The sequence below is a fragment of the Lissotriton helveticus genome, chromosome 9 (genome assembly GCF_964261635.1).
Source record: "Lissotriton helveticus chromosome 9, aLisHel1.1, whole genome shotgun sequence".
NCBI lineage: Eukaryota > Metazoa > Chordata > Amphibia > Caudata > Salamandridae > Lissotriton > Lissotriton helveticus.
The window spans coordinates 562,877,679-562,904,190 of record NC_136070.1 but is presented as its reverse complement, the minus strand read 5'-3'; the positions used below and the strand labels follow the sequence as shown (position 1 = coordinate 562,904,190).

The 26,512-nt window shown below is 46.2% G+C and overlaps 1 protein-coding gene across 5 annotated transcripts in view; it reads right to left on the bottom strand.

Moving 5' to 3' along the window:
- SF1 (splicing factor 1) overlaps positions 1 to 21,610 on the bottom strand; it is a 147,104-nt gene extending 125,494 nt beyond the window's left edge. For 2 of the 5 annotated variants that reach the window (XM_078660472.1, XM_078660474.1), the window contains exons 1-2: positions 20,940 to 21,610; positions 20,048 to 20,173 (exon numbers count right to left, since the gene is read on the bottom strand). In XM_078660472.1, the coding sequence (XP_078516598.1) occupies positions 20,048 to 20,173; positions 20,940 to 21,345 (532 nt within the window). In that variant the 5' untranslated portion in view covers positions 21,346 to 21,610. The remainder of the gene's footprint in view (positions 1 to 20,047; positions 20,174 to 20,939) is intronic. The other 3 variants (XM_078660473.1, XM_078660471.1, XM_078660475.1) reach the window with 3 other exon arrangements.
- Positions 21,611 to 26,512: the final 4,902 nt, after the last annotated feature.

Below are 26,512 nucleotides of genomic sequence, written 5' to 3'. Positions count from 1 at the left end.
CTCCACGGAGCACCAGTCGTACGCCAAGAGGAAACAAAACAATGCATGAGTAAAACAGGTCTAATTAAAGTTACAGAGCCAATTAGGAAACAAACTTGTTAATTTGAAAAGAAATCAGTGGTCAGAGCTACATATTTTAATACACTAGAAAAACAAACGCCAGAGCAAGCTCTCTTAAGCAATGCACAAAGGCGTCTATAAATGTTAAGACTCCCTGCAGCGATGATGCTACAGAGTAAACAAAAAATGTTTACACGTTACAAATCACCTGAGCATGCTGCAGTTTGAGAGTTTCTAAGAACCAAGTCCACATTACAGAAGTTCACATTATAAAAAGTAATGCTCAAGATGAATTTGAAAATTACCTTCACAGGGGACGGTGTACTCTTAGTATTCAAATCACGTGCAGTCATAAGAACTGAACCCTCTTTCAAAACGAGTAACAAATATGTGCGAGGACAAGCACTTATGCTTGAAAGGTGATTTTTGCAGCCAGTCAGATTGATTAAGACTGCACAGACTAAAACAAATGTTTTAAATGAAACGTCATATCATACAGTGCCCGACATGCAAAGCAAATACTTAGTGTCAAGTCCTCCACTTGACTCTAGTGAGGCACAGGTGCTTGGAGATTTCAATAACTATCTGAACGTCAGTGATTTTTGAAGGCCTGGGGTGTAGGGGAGAGGTGAGATTTATTTTGGTGCTGAAATGGGATGAAAGTTGCCCCTTCCGTTTATGAACCTGGCTAAAAATATTTATCAGCCGTTTTAGGTAACTAAGTACCAACTTAAGGGCAGAGCACAGAAGAGGTGGGCTTCAAAACAACTTGCATTCAGTGTCAATGCAGTATTTTAGTAACGATAGGGGCGGGAGTACAAATGTTATTCAACGACAGCCTTAGTTTCAAATTTATAATTCCTAAACATGGGTAAAAGCAAGACTGGATCTGACTTTGGCAGCCTTTTGCAGTCTATCCACATGCCTTGATAGACAGGGGTGTTTCCATAACATAAATTAATGACATAATGATTGCCATATTTAAAGTACTGTATGCTACAGTTGGATGACCCAGTTCTTTTAGATTGTTTTCAAACCATTTAATTCAGCTGTGTGGCTGGAAAAATCCTATTTAAAGTGAAAAAGTTACTCACTGTAGTAACTCATGACCACTTAGCGCACCAGCTCTCTATAGCACACACCGATTTCTGATGATACACTGGTAAGTACAGAGAATTGCGCTAGGAAACAGAACATAAGAGCACATGGGAGTAAGTATTTCAGCTTGCTTTTGTTCCTAGTCAGAAGCGTTAATAAGGGCTTCATGGTCACACATTAGCGTAAATACGTTACGGCAATATAAGGAGAGGCAAGACAGTACAGGAATTACTTTAGCAAATCGCTCTTGCACCGGAGCCTTGTTGGAAAACGTTTTAAGCATTAATTATCTAAAGAGCATTTAAGTCAAGCACGTCGAGAGCCAGATGTTCAACATCTGGTTTAACTCCTCAGCACTGAAACATTCAGTAAAGCTATGCATGTTTGCCTTTTTTTTAAAGGAATAATAAGCAGCATCACAGAACACTAAAGAGTACATAGCTAAGGCAGGCAATAGAGTTGCTTTGATCCAGTAAGCATCTACAGAAGGCAGTTTTTTTTAAACGCTTATACATACTTCAAACAAACAAAAAACGTTGTCTTTTATTTGTACCAAAAAACACACAAATAGTTATACTTAATGGCGAGTGGTTGCACGAATTCTTCTTAATTGTGACAAATGCATGTGGCCCTCAGTTCAACTGATTTTGCTGCGGGGCTTCTAGACCCACTGAGCATCAGAATATACAAGCAGAGACCAACAGGGTTTTGGTGGATGAGCGAGTAGCATAGGACATGCCTAAACCTAGATCACAAAACACTGCCTGATCATTGGATTCAGTTTTAGTGGTGCTGAAGAAATATGAAGGCAGAGTTGTAGCAGAGACATTTTCTTTTAGACTATGAATAGAATAAATTGAAAAATAGTACAATTATATTTTAACCAGCTATCCTGGTTACAGACTCGAGTGTTTAAAGGTATATGTGGTTTCATATTTTATTCCATTAAAACCAGTGAATCTTTGGCAACCGACTTTGTAGCAGGAGGACTCGAGACTTTCATGAACAATGAATCATTAAGGGCCAGGAACTCCAGTCTGATGGCAGAACCCATAGGGATGTATTGCATTTTGACCAAGTGCCCCATAGGATTTAAAACGTAAGTCACCTTTAACAGTTTGCGACTAAATCCAAGTCTAAAAGCGTATTGAGTGTCAAACCAAGACCTCAGTATTCGCGGAGGTGCAAAATAAACCAGGATTAGAGCCACCTGTTAACACCCTAAAGAGGGTGGCTACATTCCTAGAGGAAACGCGCTCAAAACGGGATAAACAAAATAATATCCCTGCACGTACAGAGGAAGAAAACCGTTGCAGCGGTTTCTTATATCATGGACAATATGCGAGTGCGTGACTAACCGAGAAAGCCAACTGCGATTAGTGAGCATGCGTTCTTCTGAGGAGTAAAAGTAAACAGACCAAACCTGCGAGGCTCCAAGTACCTAGAGAGGGACATCGGCGACATAAGGCGAAACAGGCGACATAAGGCGAAACAGAAGCACAGAAAATCAACCACCAAGCAGGTGCAGTATTAGTAGGGATCCCAGTTTTTCGATATTTTTTTTTGCATTTCCGTCTGTATTCATCCAGATTTATTTTTTGCGGTTTTATATCCGTCATTATGAATGTTTCCTTTGGGTTCTGAGAAAATATTAAACATAATCTAGTATATTTCCACATTTAACCGCTAAATGGGCGCTCATACTTCTGAAAGATTTCAATGGGGATACAGATGATAAATGAATGCACTTACATAAACGTGCACATTTTAGTATCAATGTTGTGCACATCTGCTACATAAGCCTCATCACTAAAATGCCTTTTTCCAATCCTCACAGCTATTGGCATGGCAGTCATGACTGAGCATTTAGAATCACTTAAACAACCTACTTTCCGTTTTGTCTACATTTAAAAACAAAAGCAGTCTACAAAATAAATGCCTTGGTCTGTATTTATCTGAGAAAAATATTTTTTTAAACAGCGAGCCTTAGCTATGAATTGTAAAGACTACGAACGGTGTTGTCTCTTCGAATGTACACATCATACCGACCGAAATAGCATAGACAGTAGTTCCTTAAATGAGACCCCTGTACATGGGAACTAGGTGATTGAATCAAACAAGTTTGTTAAGCTTTCAGGGCTGTATTCCATAACGGAGGTGACCACAAAAACAAGCATTGGCATAGCCAATAGGTCTCGCCTTTGGGACCATATAAGTGTTTAGTTATCCAGCACAATATCCTTTGTGCAACAACATCAAGTGTTGCATGGCTAAACACTTATACGGTCTCAAAGGCGAGACCTATTGGCTATGCCAATGCTTGCTCGTTGTTGGGAGGCGTCATGACGTCCCTTGGTCAGGTCGTGAGCTGGCTGACTGGGAAATATTGTGTTTTTGTGACAACTTCCCTTTGGACAACTTATCTAGTCAGTGCATTTTAGAATGAAGGGTGTTGCTCGATTTTACCCACGTGTTTGTATGGCTTTTGGATTTCTGCCTCTGCCTTTTTCATGCTGTGTGCTCTAAGGGCCCAGTGTGTGGTTTGGTTTCTGTGGTTGTTTGAACGCAATTATTTTGTGATACGCCCACCTCCCCAGCAGCTGGGTTTACCTTCTTTGGCCTCCGGCTGCATGGCGTTGCGTTGTATACTTTCCAGTGTGTGTTGGGCAGAGTAGCGGTATGTGTCTTCTCGGTCCCGGATGAGGCTATGCTCATTACAGTAGCGAGGGGGGTCAAATCTGGTTCCCCCAGGGATCCAGCTCCTGCCAAGATTCTGTGTGGTAACTGCAAACACAACAATGATGGACAGAATGTGGATCAATGTCACACATTCACCCCAGTCCAAAGATCTGGGCCCAAATCCATCGTTTTTCCACTCCACACCACCCTGGGTTAGACAATGGCGATATGCAAATCAGCGCTGACCCTGTGCCCCATGGGAACAGTCCAGTCCGAACTACATATCGCCATTGTCTAACCCAGGGTGGTGTGGAGTGGAAAAACGATGGATTTGGGCCCAGATCTTTGGACTGGGGTGAATGTGTGACATTGATCCACATTCTGTCCATCATTGTTGTGTTTGCAATTACCGCTCTAAGTGTACTGGGGATGCTCAGACGTGAGTCCCAGGCACTCCACACCACTGGAATCAAGCTAGCCGGGCTGATGAGGTGTTACCCCGAAACCGGTCCGGTCCTCGAATGCTTGTTTCCGTTCTGGGAAGGACATGGCATGTGTGACATTGATCCACATTCTGTCCATCATTGTTGTGTTTGCAATTACCGCTCTAAGATTGTGTGGTGGCATGGAGGTGCTAGCACCTTATGTTAAGCACCTCCTATCCCTGTCATTCGAATCTGGCAGGGTGCCGAACACATGGAAGCAGGCTGTTGTACTCCCTCTTAAGAAAAAGCCACAAATCAGCATAACCCAACTAAATAATTTACGCCCGATCTCCCTTCTCCACTACTTTTCTAAAATAGCCGAAAAGCTGGCTAATCAACAATTGACAGCTCACATTGAGGCACACAGGCTGGCTTTCGGGCCTATCACTCCACCGAGTCTGCCCTTCTCTTTTCCACAGAGGCCCTGAGGAAACATGTTGACGAGGGTCAGACAGCAGCGCTGATTCTTCTCGATCTCAGCGCTGCGTTCGACACTGTAGCTCATCACACCCTGCTACAGTGTATGAGGGAAAGTGGAGTGACTGGGAGAGCATGGTCATGGTTGGAATCCTTCCTCCATGACCGTAACTTTTATGTGGCACAGGGTGTTCACAGGTCAGAGGTTCTGGACCTAAGGCAGGGTGTCCCCCAGGGATCCAGCCTCAGCCCTACCCTGTTCAATTTGTACGTAGCGCCGGTGGCTGCTATCACTGAGCAGTATGGTGTAGAGGTGGTAATCTATGCCGATGATACTCAGCTGGTTGTGGCTTTGTCGCAGCCAGCCGAGCATGCAGCCAACAGATTCGCATCCTGTCTTCAAGATCTGGCAGGATGGATGGCAAAAAACTGTCTCAGGTTAAACGGGGACAAAACCGAGGTGCTCATTGTTGGTAAGTCCCCCTCGGTGTGGGGGGGCGCTAGAGGGCGCACTAGCAGTATGGCCGCACTGATGTGAGGCTCCTGCAGCCTGGAGACAATATCCGACATTTATCCTGCTTTGCCACCACCTGTGTTCGTTCTGACCGTGTACTTTGGATGCGCCGACCCTGGTGCACACTCGGTACAAGTTTTGGCCGTCTACGATGCTCCTGACCGGAGCTGCGACCGGAGGAAGTTCCGACCGAGAACTGGCCTGGAAGTGACTGGCGACGCTAGCGATCTGCGCGAGTCCGCGGCGCACCATGAGGCGAGTGGGCCTTCACGTGAACTCTCGTCGGGGCCTCCCGGGGCAGCGCTGGCCACTGGACGATCCCTGAGGAGGTGAGGAGACGACTAGAAGAGGTCCTGCCTTGACGTACTGAGCGGCGGCGGAGATACATTGCGGTGATTGCTGCCGAGGGAAACGCGCTGTAGTGCTGGGCTCTGGCGGTCGGGAGGAGTGGCGGCCATTATGCGAGACGGCTGACGGGGAACATTTTGGCTGCTTGTGCCCCTGCTTGCTGCAGTCACTGTTCGCTGCCTCTGGACCTGGTTGGATTGTGCCTGGCTGCCGGGGTTGCTATTTCTGGCGCTGGGGGCTGCATCGGATGTTGGCTCTGCCCACGCATGGGCCCATAACGTGTCGGTGCAGCTGACTCATCCGAGCTGCACGAATCCGGGGCTGCTAACTGCGGAGAGCGTTGTCTCTATCCTTTACCTGCGGAGCTAGCAGTGGGCGCTCCGGATGACTGCTGAGGTGGCCTCTATGCTCTACCTTTGACTCCGGCCTGAGGTGAGGTGAGGTGACGTTGCTACGGTACACTGTTCCTACCTCCTATGTACCAGGCACTGTGAGGCTTAGCGTGCCCTGCTCCTGGTGTCCCTGAAGGCCTCTATTATACCTGCGGGGAGCGCCGGCTGCTGGTGGGGAGTCAGTTGACTTGGTGATCCTCCCCCCTGACACCAGCGCTGCTGGGCTGCTTCAGTGACTGGGGGAACTGCGTATAAAGGAGTCAGCTGCTGGTATTCACTGCCCTACTCCCTGCTGGGTATCCCCTGCACTGGACTGCTGCTTGTGTACACCATAACTGGCGTGGGAGTTACCTGCATGCTGCATGACCCCTGACTCGTTCTTCATATAGGACCACTTTGGGACGGTGGCTTTTCTTGTCCTATTCCTTTCTTTGGTAGGTGATCGCTTTTGCAGCAAGATATTTGCCAGCTTTGGACGACTACTGACGACCAATCATGGGCAAACCAGACAAACAACCGAAGCTGTCGTTTGACTCACTGGCGGCCAAGAGGGGACTGCGGAATGCGCCAGACGCTGGGGGATCCCGTGCCCTCGCTGTATCTGACACTGACTCCCAGCCGGTCGCTCCTGACTTTCAGCAGATGATGCAGGAAATGAGGCAGGGGTTCGCCACTATGGTGGACAAGATGGACAAAATGTCATCGAGAATGGACGCCGTGGTGCAAAAAATGGACGTTCATGAGGAACGCATTACAGCGGCCGAGCAGCGTATCTCCGACCATGATGACACAACGGCTACCCACACGACGCAAATTGCGAGAATGGACAATGTGCTCCGGATCATAGCTGCAAAGAATGAGGAGTTGGAAGCCAGAAGTCGTCGCAATAATATACGCGTGATGGGAGTGCCGGAGTCGACCAATGTGGGGAGGATGGAGACCTACATGGAGAAGATCCTGATTGCAGCGATCGGCCCAGAGGCCTTCTCCAAGCAATTTATAGTGGAGAGGGCGCATCGATCACTGGGGCCGAGGCCTAATACCGGAGCGCCGCCGCGTCCAATTATCGCCAGTCTCCTCAACTATCGAGATCGTGACGCGGCTCTTAGAGCGGCCCGTGCCACCCGCACATTATCCTATGAAGGGGTCAACTTCTCCATCTATCCGGACTTCACCCCTGTGGTACAGGAACAGAGGCGTAAGTTTATTGACGTCAAAAAGAAGCTTAGAGAGCTGCAAGTAGACTATGCCCTGTTGTACCCTGCTAAATTACGAGTGACGCACCAGGCGAAGCAACATTTCTTTACCAATCCGCAACAGGCGGAGGATTTTGTGAAACAACTTAAGAGAGCATGCGGCGGGACGGCGTAATGGGGAAGACAGACAGGAGGATTTCCACTCTGCCAACGAGGATGAATGACACTGAACATTACATGCGTGGACCCTGAGTTTGTCCTTTGCGAGATCCCGCCACTTTTCCTTTGCTTGTGAATCCATTGAAGAGGCCTGAGTGATGGACATGTTGTGAGCTGCCGGAGGTCATTGGACGAACACTGGTCTGCGGTGGTTATGTACTCCAGGCACCCCCCCCCACTACCTGGGCCGCGCCTAATGTGTGTACTGGGGGTCAAAGGCGAGGTGTGGGGGGTGGTCATGTGCACTTCTAGGTTACACCCTGAAGGGTATACCCCATTGAACTTGTTGTTTCTGATGCAAATGTTGGGATGTGTGGGTTTTGTGCAGGGTGGGGTGGGATAGGGGTTACTGGCAGGTTGGGGTTGCTTCAGTGGGTGGCGGGTGGGTGCACATATCTTGCAGTGCGATGGTCCCTCGGGACTTCTTTCTTTTGCTTTTTTGTTTTCTTCACTGCTGTGCTCATGGCTGCCTCTTTGGGTCATGGGTTTAGACGAGGCAGTGCCGTAACGGGCCTCTCTTGTTTACTTATTACATTTGGAGGTCCTGTATTTTGTTCTCAGTTGCGGTCCTGCTTCTGCTAGTTAGCGGGGCTCTGCAGGGTGCTCAATAGGTGACGTGCTGTGCACCTTCGTATTAGATGGCCCGCATTGGTCGCACTGTTCCTGTTTATTGACTTACATTCTAGGGCAGCATGGGGACGGGGTGTTGTAGTTAGATGTTGTCCAGTTGGGGAGGGGGGGGACATGAGGTGTGATTGTGATGTTGATTGGATGCGGATGCAGTTGCATTATGTATTTTAGCTGAGATACACTCCACTTAGGCGGCGGGGCTTGCACATGGATATGTTGGCGATGATGATCTGCGATATGGATAATGTCTGACACAGCGCTGGATAAAATATCGATCCTGTCGTGGAATGTGCGGGGTCTTAATGATGCACGAAAGTGTAGGAATGTATTGGCGTACTTGGATAGGCATCAGGTGCAGTTTGCTTTATTGCAAGAAACGCATCTCCGCCCCCCGGTGGATCCTAAATTCGCTAGTCACTGGGCCACCGTTCGGAAATTTTCATCATATTCATCGTACGCTAGAGGGACTGCTGTGCTGGTCAAAAAGACGCTTCATTTTCAGGAGTTGGGGGTGAAATTAGATCCTGCAGGGCGGTATGTGATATTGTGGGGAAGGCTTGGGTCGGATACTGTGGTGATCGTGAACTGTTATGCACCCAATGTTGATACTCCGGGCTTTTTCACTACTCTCTGGGGACACGTCCTTGCCATAGAAGCCACACATATCATATGGGGCGGGGACTTTAACATAGCTTTGAGGCCTGGAGCGGATAGATCTATCTGACGGGAGTAGTCAATATAACAAACAAGCGAGAGACATCTTACAAGGCATTCTGGAGGAAGCTGGACTGGTGAATAGCTGGAGGTTTGCGCACCCCGACAGTAGAGAAGGCACACACTTCACGACACATGCACAGACATGGGCACGTTTGGACTATTGTTTTCTTTCACGGGGACTTAGCATGGGCTTACACAGGGTGGAACACCTCTCCAGGACTTACTCAGACCACTGTCCGGTTCTGGTTGTTGTGACTATCCCGGGTCTCATTAGGCCGCGACCCCCATGGAGATTATTCCCTTCAGTGCTCTTAGATCCAATTTTCAAGGTGGAACTTGGGGATGAGATTGAGGCATTCTTTCCCAGGAATAAGGGATCGGTTGATAGTGTGGAGATGATCTGGGAGGCATTTAAGGTGACAGTTCGAGGGATCACAATCTCTAAAAGCTGTGGGATACTACGAGAAATCGTCAAGACCATAGCGAAATTGGAATCGGAATTAAAGGACCTGGAGAAAGAGATAAGTAGCACTGACCCAGAGCTTTGCCATACGTTTAGGGACAAACTGTCAGAATTCGAGGAAGAGGCCCCTAGAGAAGTGAAATATAGGGGGAAATATTGGACTGCTAGGAAGTACTGTGAAGGGGAAAGACCGGGTAAGGTACTTGCTGCCCTCACTAGACATCAGCGCTTTAGCACTGGTATCCTTGAAATCAACACGAAAGACGGTACACGGTGCCAAGACGCGAAGGGGATTCAGGAGGCTTTCCTGCAACACTATGAACAGTTATATTCTACGCAACAGACGGGGGAGGTCCGCTTTGGGGGCTTTCTGGACGACATTGCACTGTGCTGGCTCTCCGATGGTCATAGAGCATTTCTCGGAGGACCTCTGGAGGTCGACGAAATACGGGATGCCATAATGTCTTTGAGTAATGGAAAGGCAACGGGGTTGGACGGACTCCCTGCCGAGTTCTATAAATGCTATATAGATACGATGGCCCCTGCTGCTTAAGGAGGTATTTGAGGAGTCTTTGGAGGTAGGGATTCTGCCGGGATCGATGAGAGAGGTGGCGATTACGTCTCTACTAAAACATGGCAAGGACCCTCTAGACACTGACTCCTACCGACCCCTATCGCTGCTTAATTGTGACGCAAAAATACTAGCAAAAGTGCGGGCGTCCCGGTTGTCTTTGATTATGCCCACTATAGTGCTTCCGGACCAGTCCGGCTTCGTACCGGGTCGTGCCACTACCCATATTCGCACGCTTTTCTCCTTAATCCCGACTATTGCTCCTGAGCTCCCTATTGCCGCAGTCTTTTTGGATGCTACGAAAGCATTTGATTCGGTGGAATGGAACTACCTAATCGATATATTGTGCAGAATGGGTTTTCCTAAAATATTTATTGCGTGGGTGAAATTGTTGTACACCAAACCAGTAGCTAGAGTGATTGTTAACGGGACACTCTCCCCTCAAATGCCTATAACAAGAGGAACTAGTCAGGGCTGTCCTCTTTCCCCACTGCTCTTTGCCATCGCAATAGAGCTGTTGGGATGCCGGATTAGGCAACTGCATAAACACAGTGCGTTCAACTGCTTTCAGCGGCAGATAGGAGTGTCACTTTATGCGGACGACATCACCCTGTATGTGAAGGACCCACAGGTGAATTTAAATCCGCTCCTGCGGGAGCTCCTCATTTTTGGAAGAATATCGGGGGTGCACATGAACTGGAAGAAATCACAATTCTTCCCACTCACGGCGGCTGTTGAGAGATTCCAGCTGGACTATCCCCTGGAGTGGTGCGATACTGATCTCCGCTACCTGGGTATAATGATTTTGCTTAATAGAGAAGAGACGATCAGACTTCATTATGGAGTGGCCATCTCCAAACTAACTGATAATGTCGCGCGATGGATGTCCCTGCCGCTCTCTATGGCGGGCAGAGCCTCGCTGGTGAAGATGGTGGTGCTCCCCCGCTTCCTGTATCTATTTCAGAATGTTCCCTACCACCCCGGCGCCTATTTTTTCAAAAGACTTAGATCGGAGCTCCTTAGGTTATTCTGGGGGGGGGGGGGGGGGGGGCAAACATCCAAGATTGAAATGGTCCACCCTAACACAGCCTTATGAAAAAGGGGGGGTTTGATGTCCCAGATTTTGAGGAGTATTATTTGAGCGCCCAGGCGCAATATGCATTCTATTGGATACGCCCTACGCCTTTTATGCCACAGATAGCTGCTGAAGACTGGATTGTGCATCCACTCCCGCTCAATGGAATGATACAGGGGAGGGTTGGAGATGTGGAAACACCGGCTACCGCGGTGACATGCACGGTAGATGCGTGGACTCGGATTGCAAGAATTTTGGAAGCCACGCTGCTTTACTCACCGGCGATGCCTCTTACGTATCATCCCAAATTGTCCCTATTGCGGGAAACAGGGTTTCAAAACATGTGCAGGAGAAACCAGTTGGCCACGTGGGGTGACCTGTTTCTCGATGGTAAACTCCGTACGAGAGACCAATTATTTCGTGTGGAACAGCCCTCTCCTTTAAGACATCTTCTATTATATCAGACTCCGTCAAGGCCTGCGTGACTTGCTTCCCCAATTTCCAGACGAGCCAGGGGTAGTTCTGCCGCTGCATACTATGCTGGTGTCCGATGGGCGCCATCTAGTCTCAAAGTTATACAACTCCATTAGAACGCAGCACAAGACTCCTGTTAGTCATGCACGGGAGCAGTGGAATCTTGAGCTAGACATTGCCATCACTGATGAGCAATGGACCTATTGTTGTAACGTCACTGCCAACACCTCGTCAAGCTGCAGGCTTAAGATCATACACTATAAATTTGTTCAAAGATTCTATTATACACCAGCTAGGAAGTTTCGATTTCATTTGGCAGAGGATGACAGATGCGCTCGCTGTCAGGCGGAGGGGGCTGGCTTTCTTCACCTGGCGTGGGAATGCCATGCGATACATGAATACTGGGTTCAGGTTCACGACGCGCTACAGATCATGACTGAGGAGGCTATGACATTGGATCCCCTGGTCATGGTGCTGGGATACACGAAAGACGTCCCAAGATCTTACCGCAGGTTTGCAGATGTCGCACTATTACTGGCGAAAAGAAGGATAGCTTGTAGATGGGGAAGAGGCAGAGCTATGAAATTCAAGGAATGGTTAGATGATTTGAAATATTGTCAGGATCAATATAATGTATACGCTGACCTGATGCCTGTACGCTGTAGACCTAGGGACTTCTGGAGCCCATTGCAAGCTTACTGGCTGTCTCAAGCCACACGACAGGGAGATTTGGAATGTGATAGCCAAAATGGTGGGGTGTAAATGGAGCATTCCATGGTGGATGTGTACTGATGGAGTGGACAGGTGTGCTCATCTACGCTAAGCAAGGCCCGCATTGGAGAGCCAAATGTGCTGGTCGTCGGGTGCTGGCTGATGGCGCTTGGCGGGTTCAGTGGTGATGTCATCTTTTGTACCTCCGACACTGTGTGCACTGCCAGAATTGTCGCTGAGCGATAGCTGTTGATGCGTCCTGGTACCGTGAACTATGCGATGTGCTATACTGACACCATATCTGCTACACTGCTCTTCCTTTGTAAATTGTGCCCTCCTGTACATTGTGCGCTATGCCTAGCCGTACCTAAGTAACATATGTGACATACCCGCTGTGAAGTGTGATCTCACCTATTGGAGTCTATTGAAATGTGCCTTTTATGCATGTAACTAATCTGTATGTGATATGATGTATGCGATCGTTAAAATAAAGGTTTAAAAAACAAACAAAAAAACAAAAAAAGTCCCCCTCGGTGTGGACCTCTGCCTGGTGGCCTCAGGATTTCGGCCCATTACCTGTCCCCAAAGAACATGTGAAGACCTTGGGCATATGGCTGGACTCAAGAATGTCCTACGATCACCACACTCTGCGTGTCTCAGGGACGTGCTTCGGAATCCTCCGCAGTCTAAGAAAGACACTTGACCTTCTCCCAGCGTCTGCCAGAGGTGCCTTGGTGTCATTGAGGCTGGACTACGGGAATGTCCTCTACCTGGGAGCTAATGCGAGATGCATTTAAGATTACAGCGTATCCAGAACGCAGCGGCGCGACTAGTGCTACAGCTCCCCAGGAGATCTTCCTCTAAAAGAGCCTTGGAGACGCTGCACTGGCTCCCTGTTAGGGAACGCATAGAATTTAAAGCACTCAGTATTAGCCACAGGATTGCCCACGGAAAGGGGCCGTGTTTTCTGCGCAATCTGCTTCTTCCTTACAAGCCTATCCGGCTCCTGCGTTCTATGGGCGCAGGCCTGTTCCTAGAATTAACAGGGCAAGAATGGGAGGGCGCTCCTTTCGCTTCTTAGCCGCACGAAGATGGAACTCCCTTCCACAGAAGCTCCGTTTGGAGCCCTCTGAGGCACTGTTCCGGAAAGAGTTGAAAACTTTTCTGTTTCCAAAATCCTAAACTATCGGCGCAGGTCTTGAGTCACCTCCTCCAGCTGCTTCTCAGTCTTGATAGCACGGGGACACACCGATGGGTGTAACCAGGCGCTTTAAAAATTCATAATTATTAAAAATTCAGAATTATTATGTTGGCATTTGAAGAACAAGATATTAAAACACCACTATGATTACAGGTGGCTGAAGAATGTTTCAGGATGGGATTCAGCGGTTATCCTTAAAAGACACTGCACTTGTTTAATCACCCGTAAGTAAACTCTACCTGTGTACTGCATAACAGAATATGAATAAACTCAACAATTTTTCCCAGGAATAGTGTCTGGTCTGTTTTAATTTGGTGATGCAACTGTACGTTTGTCACAGAAATACAGTGGAGCTAGGAGTAGAAACACTAAGTGTGCTTCGGACTCATATTTAACTACGTGTCTCAATGGGGTATCCTGGCAGTCTCTTCGGTTTTTAAGTGCATGCTCTTCCTTTGTTGTGCGTGGCCTTTTCTACAGAAGAAAGTGCGTCTTGCTTAGTTTTAACCGCGTGTGAGAATGCCTCTCTGATAGTCACAAGCAGCAGTTTACCTCAGGTCAGACTCTATGAAACCATTCTTTGCCGTTCGCCCCCACGATGATGAAATATTAAAGCCTGCGATTCCCTTCCCAATGTCACGCCTAAAAGTATACATCGTTCAGTATCCTCTTTTCACGACCCATGAGACAGAGGCATACAATTAGTTTAACATTTGCTTAAGTTAGGAGGTTTTTTTGGTAACTTTAACTCATTCAGTCTTGTCAGGGCGCAAGAACATCATTCCCATTACAAAACACGAGGTGACAAGAGAATATGTACACAGAAGGAAAGCTAGCCGAGAAAAAAAGAGACGCCGCGATTTACAGGCATAAGAAATGCTGGCCTAGTAAAAAGAGACACTGATTTAAAGGCATAAGAAACACTAGCCCAGTAAAAAGAGATGCTGTGAATTACAGTCAAAAGAATTGCGAGTGGTGGGCGCGCCACAGCGAGACATCTGTTTTGCATTATCGCGCACGATAATTCAAAACAGATGTGGCCTGTGCGGGTAACCGCAAGCAATAGGCCATGGGCGGAGCAAAGACTGGATATGCACCAGCCTTTGCCCTATTGTGTGCTATCCCTCTCAGAAAGATGCACGCAACGGCGAATAGCCTCTGAACGAAAACAAACCACAATGCACGAGAGTGTGGTGAGCTTTCCAAAGCCCTTTTACGGTTTACATAAAGTCTCGCCAGAGCAGCGCATGCGCGCTGCTACAGGCTCGACTTAAAAACTGGTTGCACAGAAGACACCAACAAAAAAAAAATCCAGCCTTAAATGTTCTGATAGCGCACCCAGTGCTAACTGAAAAGGTTAATCGTTTTAAAAAAAAAAAACTCCCAAGAGCAATAGGAAAGTTGGTCAAATATAAAAGCAGGTGCCACAAAACCATTGTTTACTTGCACCGCTAAATGGATAATTGCACTTAAGCTAGAAAGAGTTCAAGGCATTAAAGCAACATAACTGAATTTACAATAATAAATCACACCACAGACCCGGGGAAACCGCTGTAATACTCTAATATTCACTGGCATACAATACAAATAGAACGAAAGGATTTTATTGTTTTGAAGAATTTCAGATTGGACAGAAAACTGGCATGGTTCTTTTAGACACTATTCTCCAAACCAGGAACAGAGTTCAGGTCTACTTAGTTATTGCTCAGTCAGAGGCTTTAACAAACCTACTAACATCCAGTTACAACAAGCATTGGCAAAGCCAATAGGTCTAGTCTATGTGAGATTTATTGGCTTTGCTAATACGTTCAGTTTAGCCATGTTGTACATGGCTGAGCATTGCTAATAAAAATGACACTGCCAGCGTAATCCGCGTTACAGCGCATTTCTTTTTTATTTTCTGTTATGCTGCACTAAAGTTAGCACTGATGTATAATATGGCTAAAAAAACAATGACAAAGTCAATAGATCTCACACAGCCGAGCTGTATTGGCTTTGTTAATCCTTGGTATGAAATGTCATATGGAAAGTTTTTATATAGCGTTTACAAAGGCTGCAGTGCTTATGTTATAGAATGGAGAATGACCGTGCCATGGTGATAGTGTGCCCAGATTCAGAAGCCTTTAGGACTATACAAAAACTGAAAATGTGCCACATAAATGCACTGAATGCAACTTAAGTTGTAGGTAGACAGAAATGTCCAACTAGTAGCAGCTTTTTTTTCAGTGATGATTTAGGCTATTACTTTGGGTGCAATGGTTACAAAAGAAACAACAACAAAAAACTCCTTACTGCAGGTTTAGAATTACAATATAACAATAAATTGGTGTTTCGGAGGGTTTCCTGAAGCCTATGGCCCATATGCCATTGCCATCAAATACCCAAAGAGGGGGACGGGGAGCTAACAGAAAAAGAGGCCCAGTATCCGTGCTCCCAATACAAGACGTGCCAATCACTGGAGGGTCACAGTTCCTAATAAAGATTGCTGGCCCAATCTGCAGCTTGAAGTATAGGGTGAAGAGGCACCCATCTTTATGAGTGGTAAAAGGTTGGCTACAAAAGGGGGGAATTACTCCTAATTGGAGAGTTGCCCTCACACACCCATACGGTGTCATACTTCATCATTGGGCGTTTTGCTGCTCGTGGGGGTGGCGCTGCAGTCCCCCACGAAACAGCTTTTTGGTGGAGATCTTTTCAAAGGAACGCCACAGTGGTGAGTGCGGATGTGTGGGAATTGGTGAAGGTGGGTTAAAAATATCATACTGGTACTGACAGGTATTTATTCTTGGGTCCACACGGTATAGTTAAAAACAGACAAAGAAGGAACTGTTAATTAAGAGCACTCGTTTAAACCAGCTTACTCTCCCCCGCTATGTCACTTCCTCACGTCTCTCCACTCTAGGTAACCTTTTGAGCCGCTTCCATCGTTACCGAAGCTTCCTTGGATAATACTTGGGGTAGGGTTCATGTTTTAAACCACTCTGTCTGCGCTCATGCACCCACTCTCTTTAAGGGGCCTGCTAACATGTCACAGTTGTGCGCCGCTGAGTATATTCTGCACTATACTAAGACTCCCCCAAGTCCGCTACTATCATGCATGAAGTGTTCAAGCGGGCTGTTGCCTCTCTGCATAACCTGCAAATAGACTCAACTTTCGTAGCGCCGCAAGTATACACTCAAAATTTGTGTTTATTTCTTCATTTCTCTAGGTTGGATTTACATACTAAAGTGGTCGATACGGATTGGGTGCAGAGCCGCCCAGACCACATACCTGAATCAGGGTAGTGTCACAGGGTGTATTATGTGTTGCATTCTCAAACCTTGGTACCATTATTTTTCTACTCTAAAAAATAAATAAAATTAAAAAATACACGGTCCGGACGAAATGCCATTGGATCCATTAGGGACCATATAAGCATGTAACATGTTGACCTATTTAACCATCTATCGCCACTATTTCACTCGAAAATTGCAAAAACTAACAAACCCTCCTCAGTTACAGCAGGGTCTAAAGTGTTCCTTCGACTGTTTTTAACTATACAGTACGAACCCAAGAATTAATACCTCTGTGGGCACCAGTACGATATTTTTAACCCACCTGCACTAACGCCCACACTCCCCACTGTGGAGTTCCTCTGAAAAGATCTGTGCCAAAGAGCCCTCCTGTAGGGACTGCATCCTCACTCTCACGAGGAGCAAAACGCCCAATGATGAAGCATGACACCCTTATGAGTGTGTGGGGACAACTCTCCAATTAAAGGGAATTCCCTCCTTTTGTATCCAACAATTTACCACTCTTAAAGATGGGTACTTCTTCACCTATACTTCAAGCTGCCGATTGGGCCAGCAATCTTAATTAGAAACAGTGACCCCTCCAGTGATGGACCCATATGCCATTACACCATTCAGTTCATGACCCTAGAGCAGTCTTCTTCAAGTTTCTTAATGCAGTGCCCCGTGAAAAAAAAGTGCCCCACCTCTCAGAATTTTTCATAATTCTGTTAATTTGGCAATGTTTAAATGTAGACTTATTTAAAGGGGAGACATTTTCAAACATTGCAGTGAAATTCTCCTATTATAAAAATGAAACCAAATACATGATTCCCAAACATACTATTCTGCAAAAAAAAACAATTGATGGGCGGAATGCTGGACAATGCAAATATTCACCCCCAGGCACAAACATCTGGGTTAAATCATCATTCTTTTGCTCACCACACCACCCCAGTTTGGACCCAGCCCATATGCAAATCAGTCTAGACTCTGTTCCTTGTGGGAACAGTCCAGCCCGAACTGCCAAGCCAGGTCCTCCATGAACCAGAAACAAACATCCTGGAAGCGGTTTCAGGGTATCACCCTTCATCACCCAGGCTAGCTTGAATTCAGTGGTGTAGTGAGCACGGGACCCACTTAGGGAGATATAGGCAGAAGAAACAATTGGGGGACGAAATGTTGGACAATGCAAACAGTCGCCCCAGTCACAAGGATTTGGGTTAAATTATTCTGGTCAGGCAGGCCTGTAAAAATACTCAGTGTGAGTATTAGAAATGTGGGAGGGGTATAGAAGAATATTTGTTGTACCTTTCAACACCTTCTCCCAGCCAGATAAGAATGACAAAATATGTTAGTGATGGCCCGTTACAGAGAGGCTTAATGACGCTTATTTTTTTACCTGCTTAAAACAAAGCACTGCTGAGCATAATGTGTCTTTTGGCCACTTCCTGGCACCCCCCCCCCCCAAAAAAAAACTGGGATCTCCTGAAAACACCCCCCCCACACACAGTTTGATGACCACTGCCCTGGAGCATGCAAGGTAATTGCACTTGTGACTGCTCCTTTAATAGTAGAATATAGAAATAATCAATGCCCAGTTGCGTTCCTAAACCTTTCGGCATGTGCCACAGCTCCACCGAAATCATGACTCTAGTGCATGGCGGGATGAATGAGGAAATCGTGTGTATTCAATTATGAGTTCTGAAAATGTTACAGCAGCAGACAGAATACATAATTGTGCAGCAAAACAAACAAAAGCGTTCAGAAAAAGAGTGCCATTAAACGTTTCCAACTCTCCTAAATGAGTTGCCACAGATGTCTTCAGCATACGCTTTACACATCAAAATGAAAAAAAAAACGTTAAATTGTGTTACAATGTGGCTGGCTCTTTCCTGTGAAAAGGTATTATCCTGTGCTTGACAGTGAATGGGCCATGAACAGTGTAAATTGCCCAAGATCACCAAGTGATTGGCTGATGCGGAAACAGACAAATGCGACATTGTTCCTGATAAGCCAGTTTCACAAATTAAATGGACTCACCAAAGGGGAGGAATTTTGCCAAAAAAAAAAGTGCAAATTCACTGTGCAGCTAAACAACGACATACCTTTTAAGATGGATATGCTTAAATTAAAATGTAAAAAAAAAAAAGGCACTAACAAGCTCCATAGAGAAAGTACGCTGCATTCCTCTTAATTATAAACGTTCTCACTTTCGAGCAACTCAAATGCAAAATAAACACCAGTTTCACAGGAAAACAGATTGACATTTGACCTTTGTTTCTGGATGTTCAGCAAATGTGACAAAATATACAGTCATTTTATCACAGAAAACGAGTTTGTGTACGAATACTGACGTGAGTTACAAACCACAAAGGCAATAACAAGCCATGGGCGGAATTGCCCCCCCCTCAACTTTCTGAAAGTCACCGAGATTTCTTTCAGTCAGCTGTGCCGTATGGTAAGCCTTTGTGTTAAACATCCTATACAGAAGACACGGCCATGATCTAAATTTCAAACTATTATGCAGATATTGAAAAGCCCACTAGTTACATTTGTCACTGATACAAGAATATTGCTAGATTAAAAAAACGTAATCTGTTATTGTTGTTGGATAGCTCGGAATGTAATTGTCTAAAAGCATAAAATGTCAGTGTATTTTACTCTGCATCATCTTTGAAAATGCAGATAGTGAGGCGTCAGCCTTATAGTGTAGAGTCTGCAGCAATTATGACGGTTTTGTCCGAAACAACTTTGCATTTTAAAAACATGCAAGTTCAGACCAGCAGTGCGCAACACACAACTCCGAACAGTCAATAGATTTCACGATAACACTTTTTTTAAAGGGTCAAGAGGACAGCCGAGCGCAAATATTTTCTGAACCCATTACAGATTAGGGTAGTTTGCGCCCCGGGGTTGAATGATGGGGCAAAACTGCGTGAGCTAAGTAGTACTATGCACAAAGTAGAACGAAAGTGTCTATGTCCTTTTCCCATTCAACAGACGCGTAATGGGTGGGAAAACAGATCCAATACCAGGCGCTAACTGTGGTGCACGTAACCCAATGATCCGAATGCGACAAGTATAATTTATGTTACATGAAATGACAAGTTTCACATAAATACGTTCACCATTACATTTTCTTACACAGCCCAGAAAACGAAATCTCAAATACCGATTATCCACGAAAGATTAACAAAATACACATGCCAGTTAATACGTTCCTATTAATATACATTTGCTGGGGGGGGACTTTTAAGAGCTGCTTTGACTGCATAGAAAGTTTACCTGCACAATGTTTAACTTTACATTTTCCTCTAAACAACTCTTAGTTCAAGTTCTTCCTTAAATTGTTTCCTATAATACGTCAACATAGAAAAACTGGACTACAATAAGCAACATGAAAAGGAAATTGGTCAATGTTAGGGGCAGATGACGATACTGTACAGAAAACAGTTGATAGAAAATCCAACCAGTCGACTATTACCGGGCATGAGAGCAACTGCAATTAAAAACAAAATATATACCTATATAAGCTCTCTCTTGGTCCCTAGTAAGACCGGGTGGTATAACCGTCGGCATCCCGGGGATGATGGTTTTCTGGTCAACAATATCATTGTTCCAGCGGCTTCTCTTTCGCTTCCTGGAGAAATCTGCAGCGGAATAAATAAAAGTTGTATTAAACTGTAAACAAACAATGAGTAAAAGACGAACTACACATTAAATAAACATGTATTCACAGCCCCAAATAGGATAAGGGGGCGTTCCACTATTCAACCCATCACACTTAGGCACAAAAAGCACCATTAAGACTAGAACAGTGGCCACTTCTACAATGCCGCAACGTTATCGCAACCACAAAGATTAAATGGTACATTAGTATGGGCCATTACATAAGCGGATGCCTAGTGAAAAATCGAAAAACATACACAGGTTTTGGACGACTAACTATTGACTAATTACCCTGTGAAGCACTCAACTTCCTAATATGACTGAATATTGGAGCAACAAAAAATTATCAAATGGGTTTCCTATTGGGGGAAAGGGTATAAAAGTTGACAAAGTTTTATAAACGGATCGTCCGTACAGAAAAGCCAATATGTAATGGATACATGTCATCTTCTGAATGGTTGCAATGTACAGCATGACACAGAAATACTTTGATGACTATGCCCAACAACCCTCGAGGCCATCGGAACCCTACTGACATTAGTTTAAACCCTTAGATCGGCAGGTGCTTACAAAGCTCGTGTACTACTACAATTATACTTTAAACTCTTTAAAAAATGTCAGAAAATACAAGTGTTTTGCTTCAATCGCACACTGAAAACAGAAGCTCCGTTTAGAGATATCATCTCCCGATGCCTCCCCCTCCAGCTCTGCACTCCCAGCCTCTCCCCGCCGTCCGCTCTCACTCACCTCCTCCTCCTCCTCCTCCACCCCCTCCTGCTGCTGATGAGGCCCGACCCGACGATGATCGTGGCGGCGGGGACGGTGGATGAGACGACTTGAAGGGCTGTTGAAAGGCAGCTCGGGAACTCGAGTGGGATTTTGAAGGCGGAGGCTGGGCCTGGTGCTTCTGCGGAACCGAAGAGGAGAGGGGAGGAGGCGGTGGTTGGTGCAAGTGCGTGGCCTGTGGCGGCGGCAGAGGGGGAGGTGGCGGAGGCGGTAGTAGGAAGGCCTGGGGAGGTATAAGATGATAGGCCAGAGGGGCAGCCGAGGGCTGAGGGGGCTGAAAGCCCGACAGGCCTTGCTCATAGCCCCGCTTGGCGCCGATGGAAGGGTGAAGCTTACCCATCGGTGTTGCGTTGGCTCCGGTCGCCATGAGGTTGGAGAAACCGCCGCGACCTCCCCCTAGCTCGCCGCCGACTCCGCCTTTCACACAATCAGGAATCCCAGGACGGGGTGTTACGAAAGAAGAGCTGAATAAACGTTAACTTTCAAATCGCCAGTTCGGTGGGGCGCGCGGCGACGGAACAAGGCCAGCGACGGTCTCGAGAACGCGCTTCGGGAACTTTCCTCTCCAGCGCGCACGGACGCGCAATCATCTCCAACAACGCTACCTTGGCCAATAGCAGGACTAGGTAGTTCGACTCGCGCCCGCTGTGATCGTAAGGTGGGGCTGCGTAACGTAATGCGTCACCAACCGGGGTTAGGGGTTGGTGGCGTCCTTGTGCCTCTAGGATGGCGGAGGCGAGCATGACAGTCACGTGGTCTCTGCTTAACCATAAATGGCGAATTTGCGACTAGAAGCTACCGCGCGCGTCCCCGATAACACGGTTGTAGATAGCGAGCGGCGCTTGTGGGCTATTGGGAACACGGCGGTCAATTATTTTTTATATCGGAACATTACTTTGGATGCTGTTTTGGAGAGGTGGTTTTTTTGAATAGGAGTTTTTCTCTTTAATTTATCGCCGCCTTTGCAGAATAATCACGTAAAATCTGTTATGAAAATGCATTAAGTGTTTTTTCTAACCCCGCAGAATTCGTTCGGAGACCTTTTTCGAAGGCGTATGTGGGAGAAAGTCCCATCTTTCTATTTCTCGGCTTTGTTACTTAAAGGAGCCCGATGTTCTGAAATGGACGCCGCGTTTTTGTGGAGGACCTAGCACACAGTTTCAATCGTAGAAATCTCTCAAAGGCACATTGTCGAACAAGCTCTCTCAGACTAGCATGCTTTCGTTTTAACAGCTCTTACCTAGTTAGATTGCCGGTAGCATTATATGCTAAGCGTGGATGCTCCATCTGATCCAGACGTGATTCCTGGGGTCACTGTGCCACTAGAACAAAGATATTCCTGGCTGAAGAACCGTAGTAAGGGTTCAACCGGTCTGAGTTGCTTGTATACAGGTCTATGTAATGACTTTCATACTAAGGTTGTGGTTAGAGCATCAATGAGTTTGGATAAGGAGAAACAACTGGAGTAAGATGGACTTGGAGTGCTCACACAATAGTATTCTTAAAATGCAGCATTTGATGCATTTTTGGCGAGTATTCCTGCTCTCCGACTGCAACTGTGCTTGGAAGTGGGATTGCTTGCATATAGCTACAAACTGCAATTTGCAGCCACTCTTCTCCCCTGTGCACCGTATCAGTGATCATTCACACAACTTATAAAATAGTAAATGTCCATGTACAGCCACAATTTTTTTCTGTTTTTGCATGGGCCACACTACCGATATTTCGTACAGGTTTCTTAAAATTTTCTAGACCAGCGGTGAAGGGAGCTAGAGGTAGACCTGTAGGAGGTTTGGCAATCTGGGTTCGGCAACATGAGGGGGTGACAGTGGCTGAGATCCCGATGGATAGTCTTGATATGATGGCTATCCGGGTAAGCTCCACAAAGGGTCTGGATATAATTATTGTGAATGTATATATGAGGGGTATTCAAGGGGGTAAATGTTCCCCGGTTGCACATGTACTGGAGGCCTTCTTGAGTTCCCTACCTAGGAGTTCTAACAGGGTGGTGATGGGGGCTTTTAACACTTGCTTTGAGCCATTTGGTTTGGATGACGGGAGGCTTTCAGAGGTAGATGATTCATTGTGGGGCATTCCGGTGCTGGAAATCCCGCCTATTAAGAAATGGACCCAAGCAGCCTTGTTCATGAAGGGTCTCTCATTGGATCAGGGTATGCGAGCAGTTAATGGAAGACTGGAAGTCTGATAGGTCAGGGGCAGTAACTTATGACAATGGTAGGTCTGGCTCTCGTATTGACTATATTCTGGTAAACCTAGAAATGTGGCCCGGCTTGATGGACATGGTGGTCGTAAGTAGAGTAGAAAGTGATCACAACCCTTTAGTCCTTTCTATTAAAGACACTAGTTTTTTTGAGTCTATTATGGCTGAAACCCCCCAGCCACAGGCTCTTAGCCAATAACGAAAGAAGGGTTAGCTGGCCTAAAATAGTTTTAAATGAGGAGGCTATGCTTCGAATTAAGAGTCTGCTTACGGCTACGTTGGCCAAAATCCATGGTTTTGGGCAACAGTCTGAGCTTATAGCTAATATCCCTACCCTACATAGTGACCTCTTTACAAATCTCAAATCTATATTCGTTAAAAGTATTACACCTAGCACTAGAAGTAAAAAGTTGAGAACCCACTCCTGGTTTGATAGTGCATGTAGACAGGCCCAAAAAGCGTTGCACTCAGCCATAAAAACAAGAGTGCAGGAAACAATACGCAGTTGTAGGGCTACATATAAAGCTGCCCTGATCTCGGCCAAGAGGAATTGGGATGAGGAACGATGGCGGGAACTGCTGGAGGCATGTCAGGGCAGTAACATGATTACATTCTGGCACCATCTTAAATGGGGCAATCGTCCCCAAGATGCTGTCCCCCCCCCCCCCCAATTTTGTGGAGCCAAAGGAATGGGTCATGTATTATGGCAATCAATTTAAAATGAACTGTAACAACACTGTCATTTTGCCACCTATTATCTGCGAGGACGCCCTGGTTTTTACCCCAACAGAAGTAAGGAATGTCTTGAAGGCTATCCCGGGTGGAAAGGCACCGGGTCCCGACAGCATTCCGGCCGATATGTTTAAACAGGGCCAAGACGTCTGGGTCCCCTACATTACTCTTCTAGCCAACGCTTTGGCGAAAGGAGCAAGTGTACCGGAATCGTGGTTGGGGGCAGAGATCCTTCCTATTTATAAGAAGGGCGATCGCTCTGTTCCGGCTAATTATCGACCCATCAGTCTTATTGACGCGGTTCAAAAGATTGTGGCTCGACTCCTTCTAGGTAGAATCCAGTGCTGGATATCAGACTTTGATATATTAACGCACCTACAAGCAGGTTTTCGTCCGCACATGGGGACCCTAGAACAGGTATTTAGATTTGTTATTATATTGGAAGGTGGTACTTTTAGGGTGGGGTCTTCTGTTTGCAGCCTTTGTTGATCTTAGGTCTGCTTTTGATTTAGTGCAGAGGACCAAGCTGTGGGAAGTCCTATTGTGGTTAGGTATGCCAAAAGAGCAGGTGACTCTACTTATTAACATGCACGCGAATACATATGCTAAAGTCAGATGGGGTAAGCCAGGCGAGGTTACTGATAGTTTTGAGGTTGCCAAGGGGATAAGACAGGGGTGCGTCTTGGCCCCCACCCTGTTTTCATTGTTTATTAATGGGGTGACCAATTATTTCTCTAACTTTCCAACGGACGCGCCCTCTCTTGCTGGGAGGAAAATTCCCCTCATCATGTTCGATGACGATACGCTCATTATTTCCAAAACGAGGCAGGGCCTACAGTCAGCACTGTCTCGTTTTGAGCTTTTCTGCAGCGAGCAGGAGTTGGAGGTGAATGTTGGAAAGACGAAATTCATGGTTCTACGGGGCTCTAGAGCTGTTAAGGCAAAGGTATTAATGAGTGGGGTTATCCTGGACCAAACAGAGGTCTTTACATACTTGGGCGTCACGTTGAGTGAGAACCTAAGTTGGAAGCCTCAGTTGGACCTTTTGTCCCTTAAACACACCCAGCTTGGGGTTGCCATATTAAAGGAGCACTCTAATTCTCTAACTAAACCCCTGGCACCCCTGGCCAAATTCTATGGTTCAAAAATAATCCCCTCTATTCTATATGGAGCAGAATTGTGGGGTTACAGTGACCTTTCAAGACTGAAGGTAGCTCAGAACAAGCTCCTTAGAACGTTTGTTGGCCTTCCTCAATCCACGCCTAGCCTCCCCCTACAGTACGATCTGGGAATTAATCCTATAGAGGATGTAGTTCGGTATAGACCACTGGCGTTTTGGCGGCGCCTGTGGACTACACCTGAACTATCTATGTATGCCGAGGCTATTCTTGAAGTAAGGGGCATAGAGGGGGCCCATAGGGTTCCATGGTTCTCATTTCTCAGAGCGCTACTGAAGGATTTGGGACTGGAGGGCCTCTGGGTAGACCCAGTTAGTGCCACCTTCCCATCCAAAAAACCCTTAAAGAAATGTACTGGTGCAGGATCATGGGGAAGAGACTATCTTTAGTGGGGGGTTCTAGGATGACTACAGTTTTTCTAGTTATTAAGGATGTCCCGAGATATGAAGATTATTGGGACTTAATAACCAAGTCAAAAGACCGGAAACTGTATCATCAACTGAGAGTGGGCTCGCTACCCGTGCGTGGGCTAACACGCTTCTGGAACCCAGAAAGTAGTGACAAATGTCCTTTATGTATAACGAAAGTAGAAAATATTGAACACTTACTATTCTGTTGCCCAAAGTATACACTACCTAGAAGAGTCTGGTTAAGTCCAGTATGTTGTTTGTTGGGCACTAGATCTGCTATTGCTGCTAGTAGGATTTTGAAAACGGACACTACTGCCTTTATTGTTATTGGTGTGGCAAAGTTTATTAGCTGGGCCTGGTCTATACGTTCCCGTAACCTTAGTCACTGAGATATGTTTACGTCATTTGTATTGTAATTGTGTACTGTTGTATGTCGTAGTCATGGTCTTTTCCTGGTCAATTTAATGCTGTTTTATCTAGGTCTTAACGTGAATTATATTTATTGTTTTAACCTTACATGAAATGTATTTTATACTTGTTGTACCTTGTCTTTTATGATATATATCGAAATAAAGACCTATTGACTGACTGACTGGCATGTGCATTGGCCTTTGATATGACGTGCAAATACTACTGTGAGTTTTAGCCAAGGAAAATGTGGGATGTCCAGATAATTGAGAACTAGAGGCTTACAGCTTTGCTTCTGGGCAGGCTGGTGGCCGGAGTGGCTGCCCCATCATTAAACCGGACTCAGTTTGCTGTTTGTTGGACAGAACTGAGAGTTGGCTGGGTGTTCGTCCATTGTCCTAAAGAAGGGCCTTGCCTCTGGTATCCTTCTTGCTTCATCTTTGGGGCTGAGATGTAACTGATTGGGAAGGTAGATTCAGGGGCAGTTCTTTATTCCAAAGAGGGTCCTGTTAGAGGAGTGCTTAGGAACACCATGCCTGATATGGAGTTGAGCATTAATGTAAATAGCAGACTTGATTCCCTGAC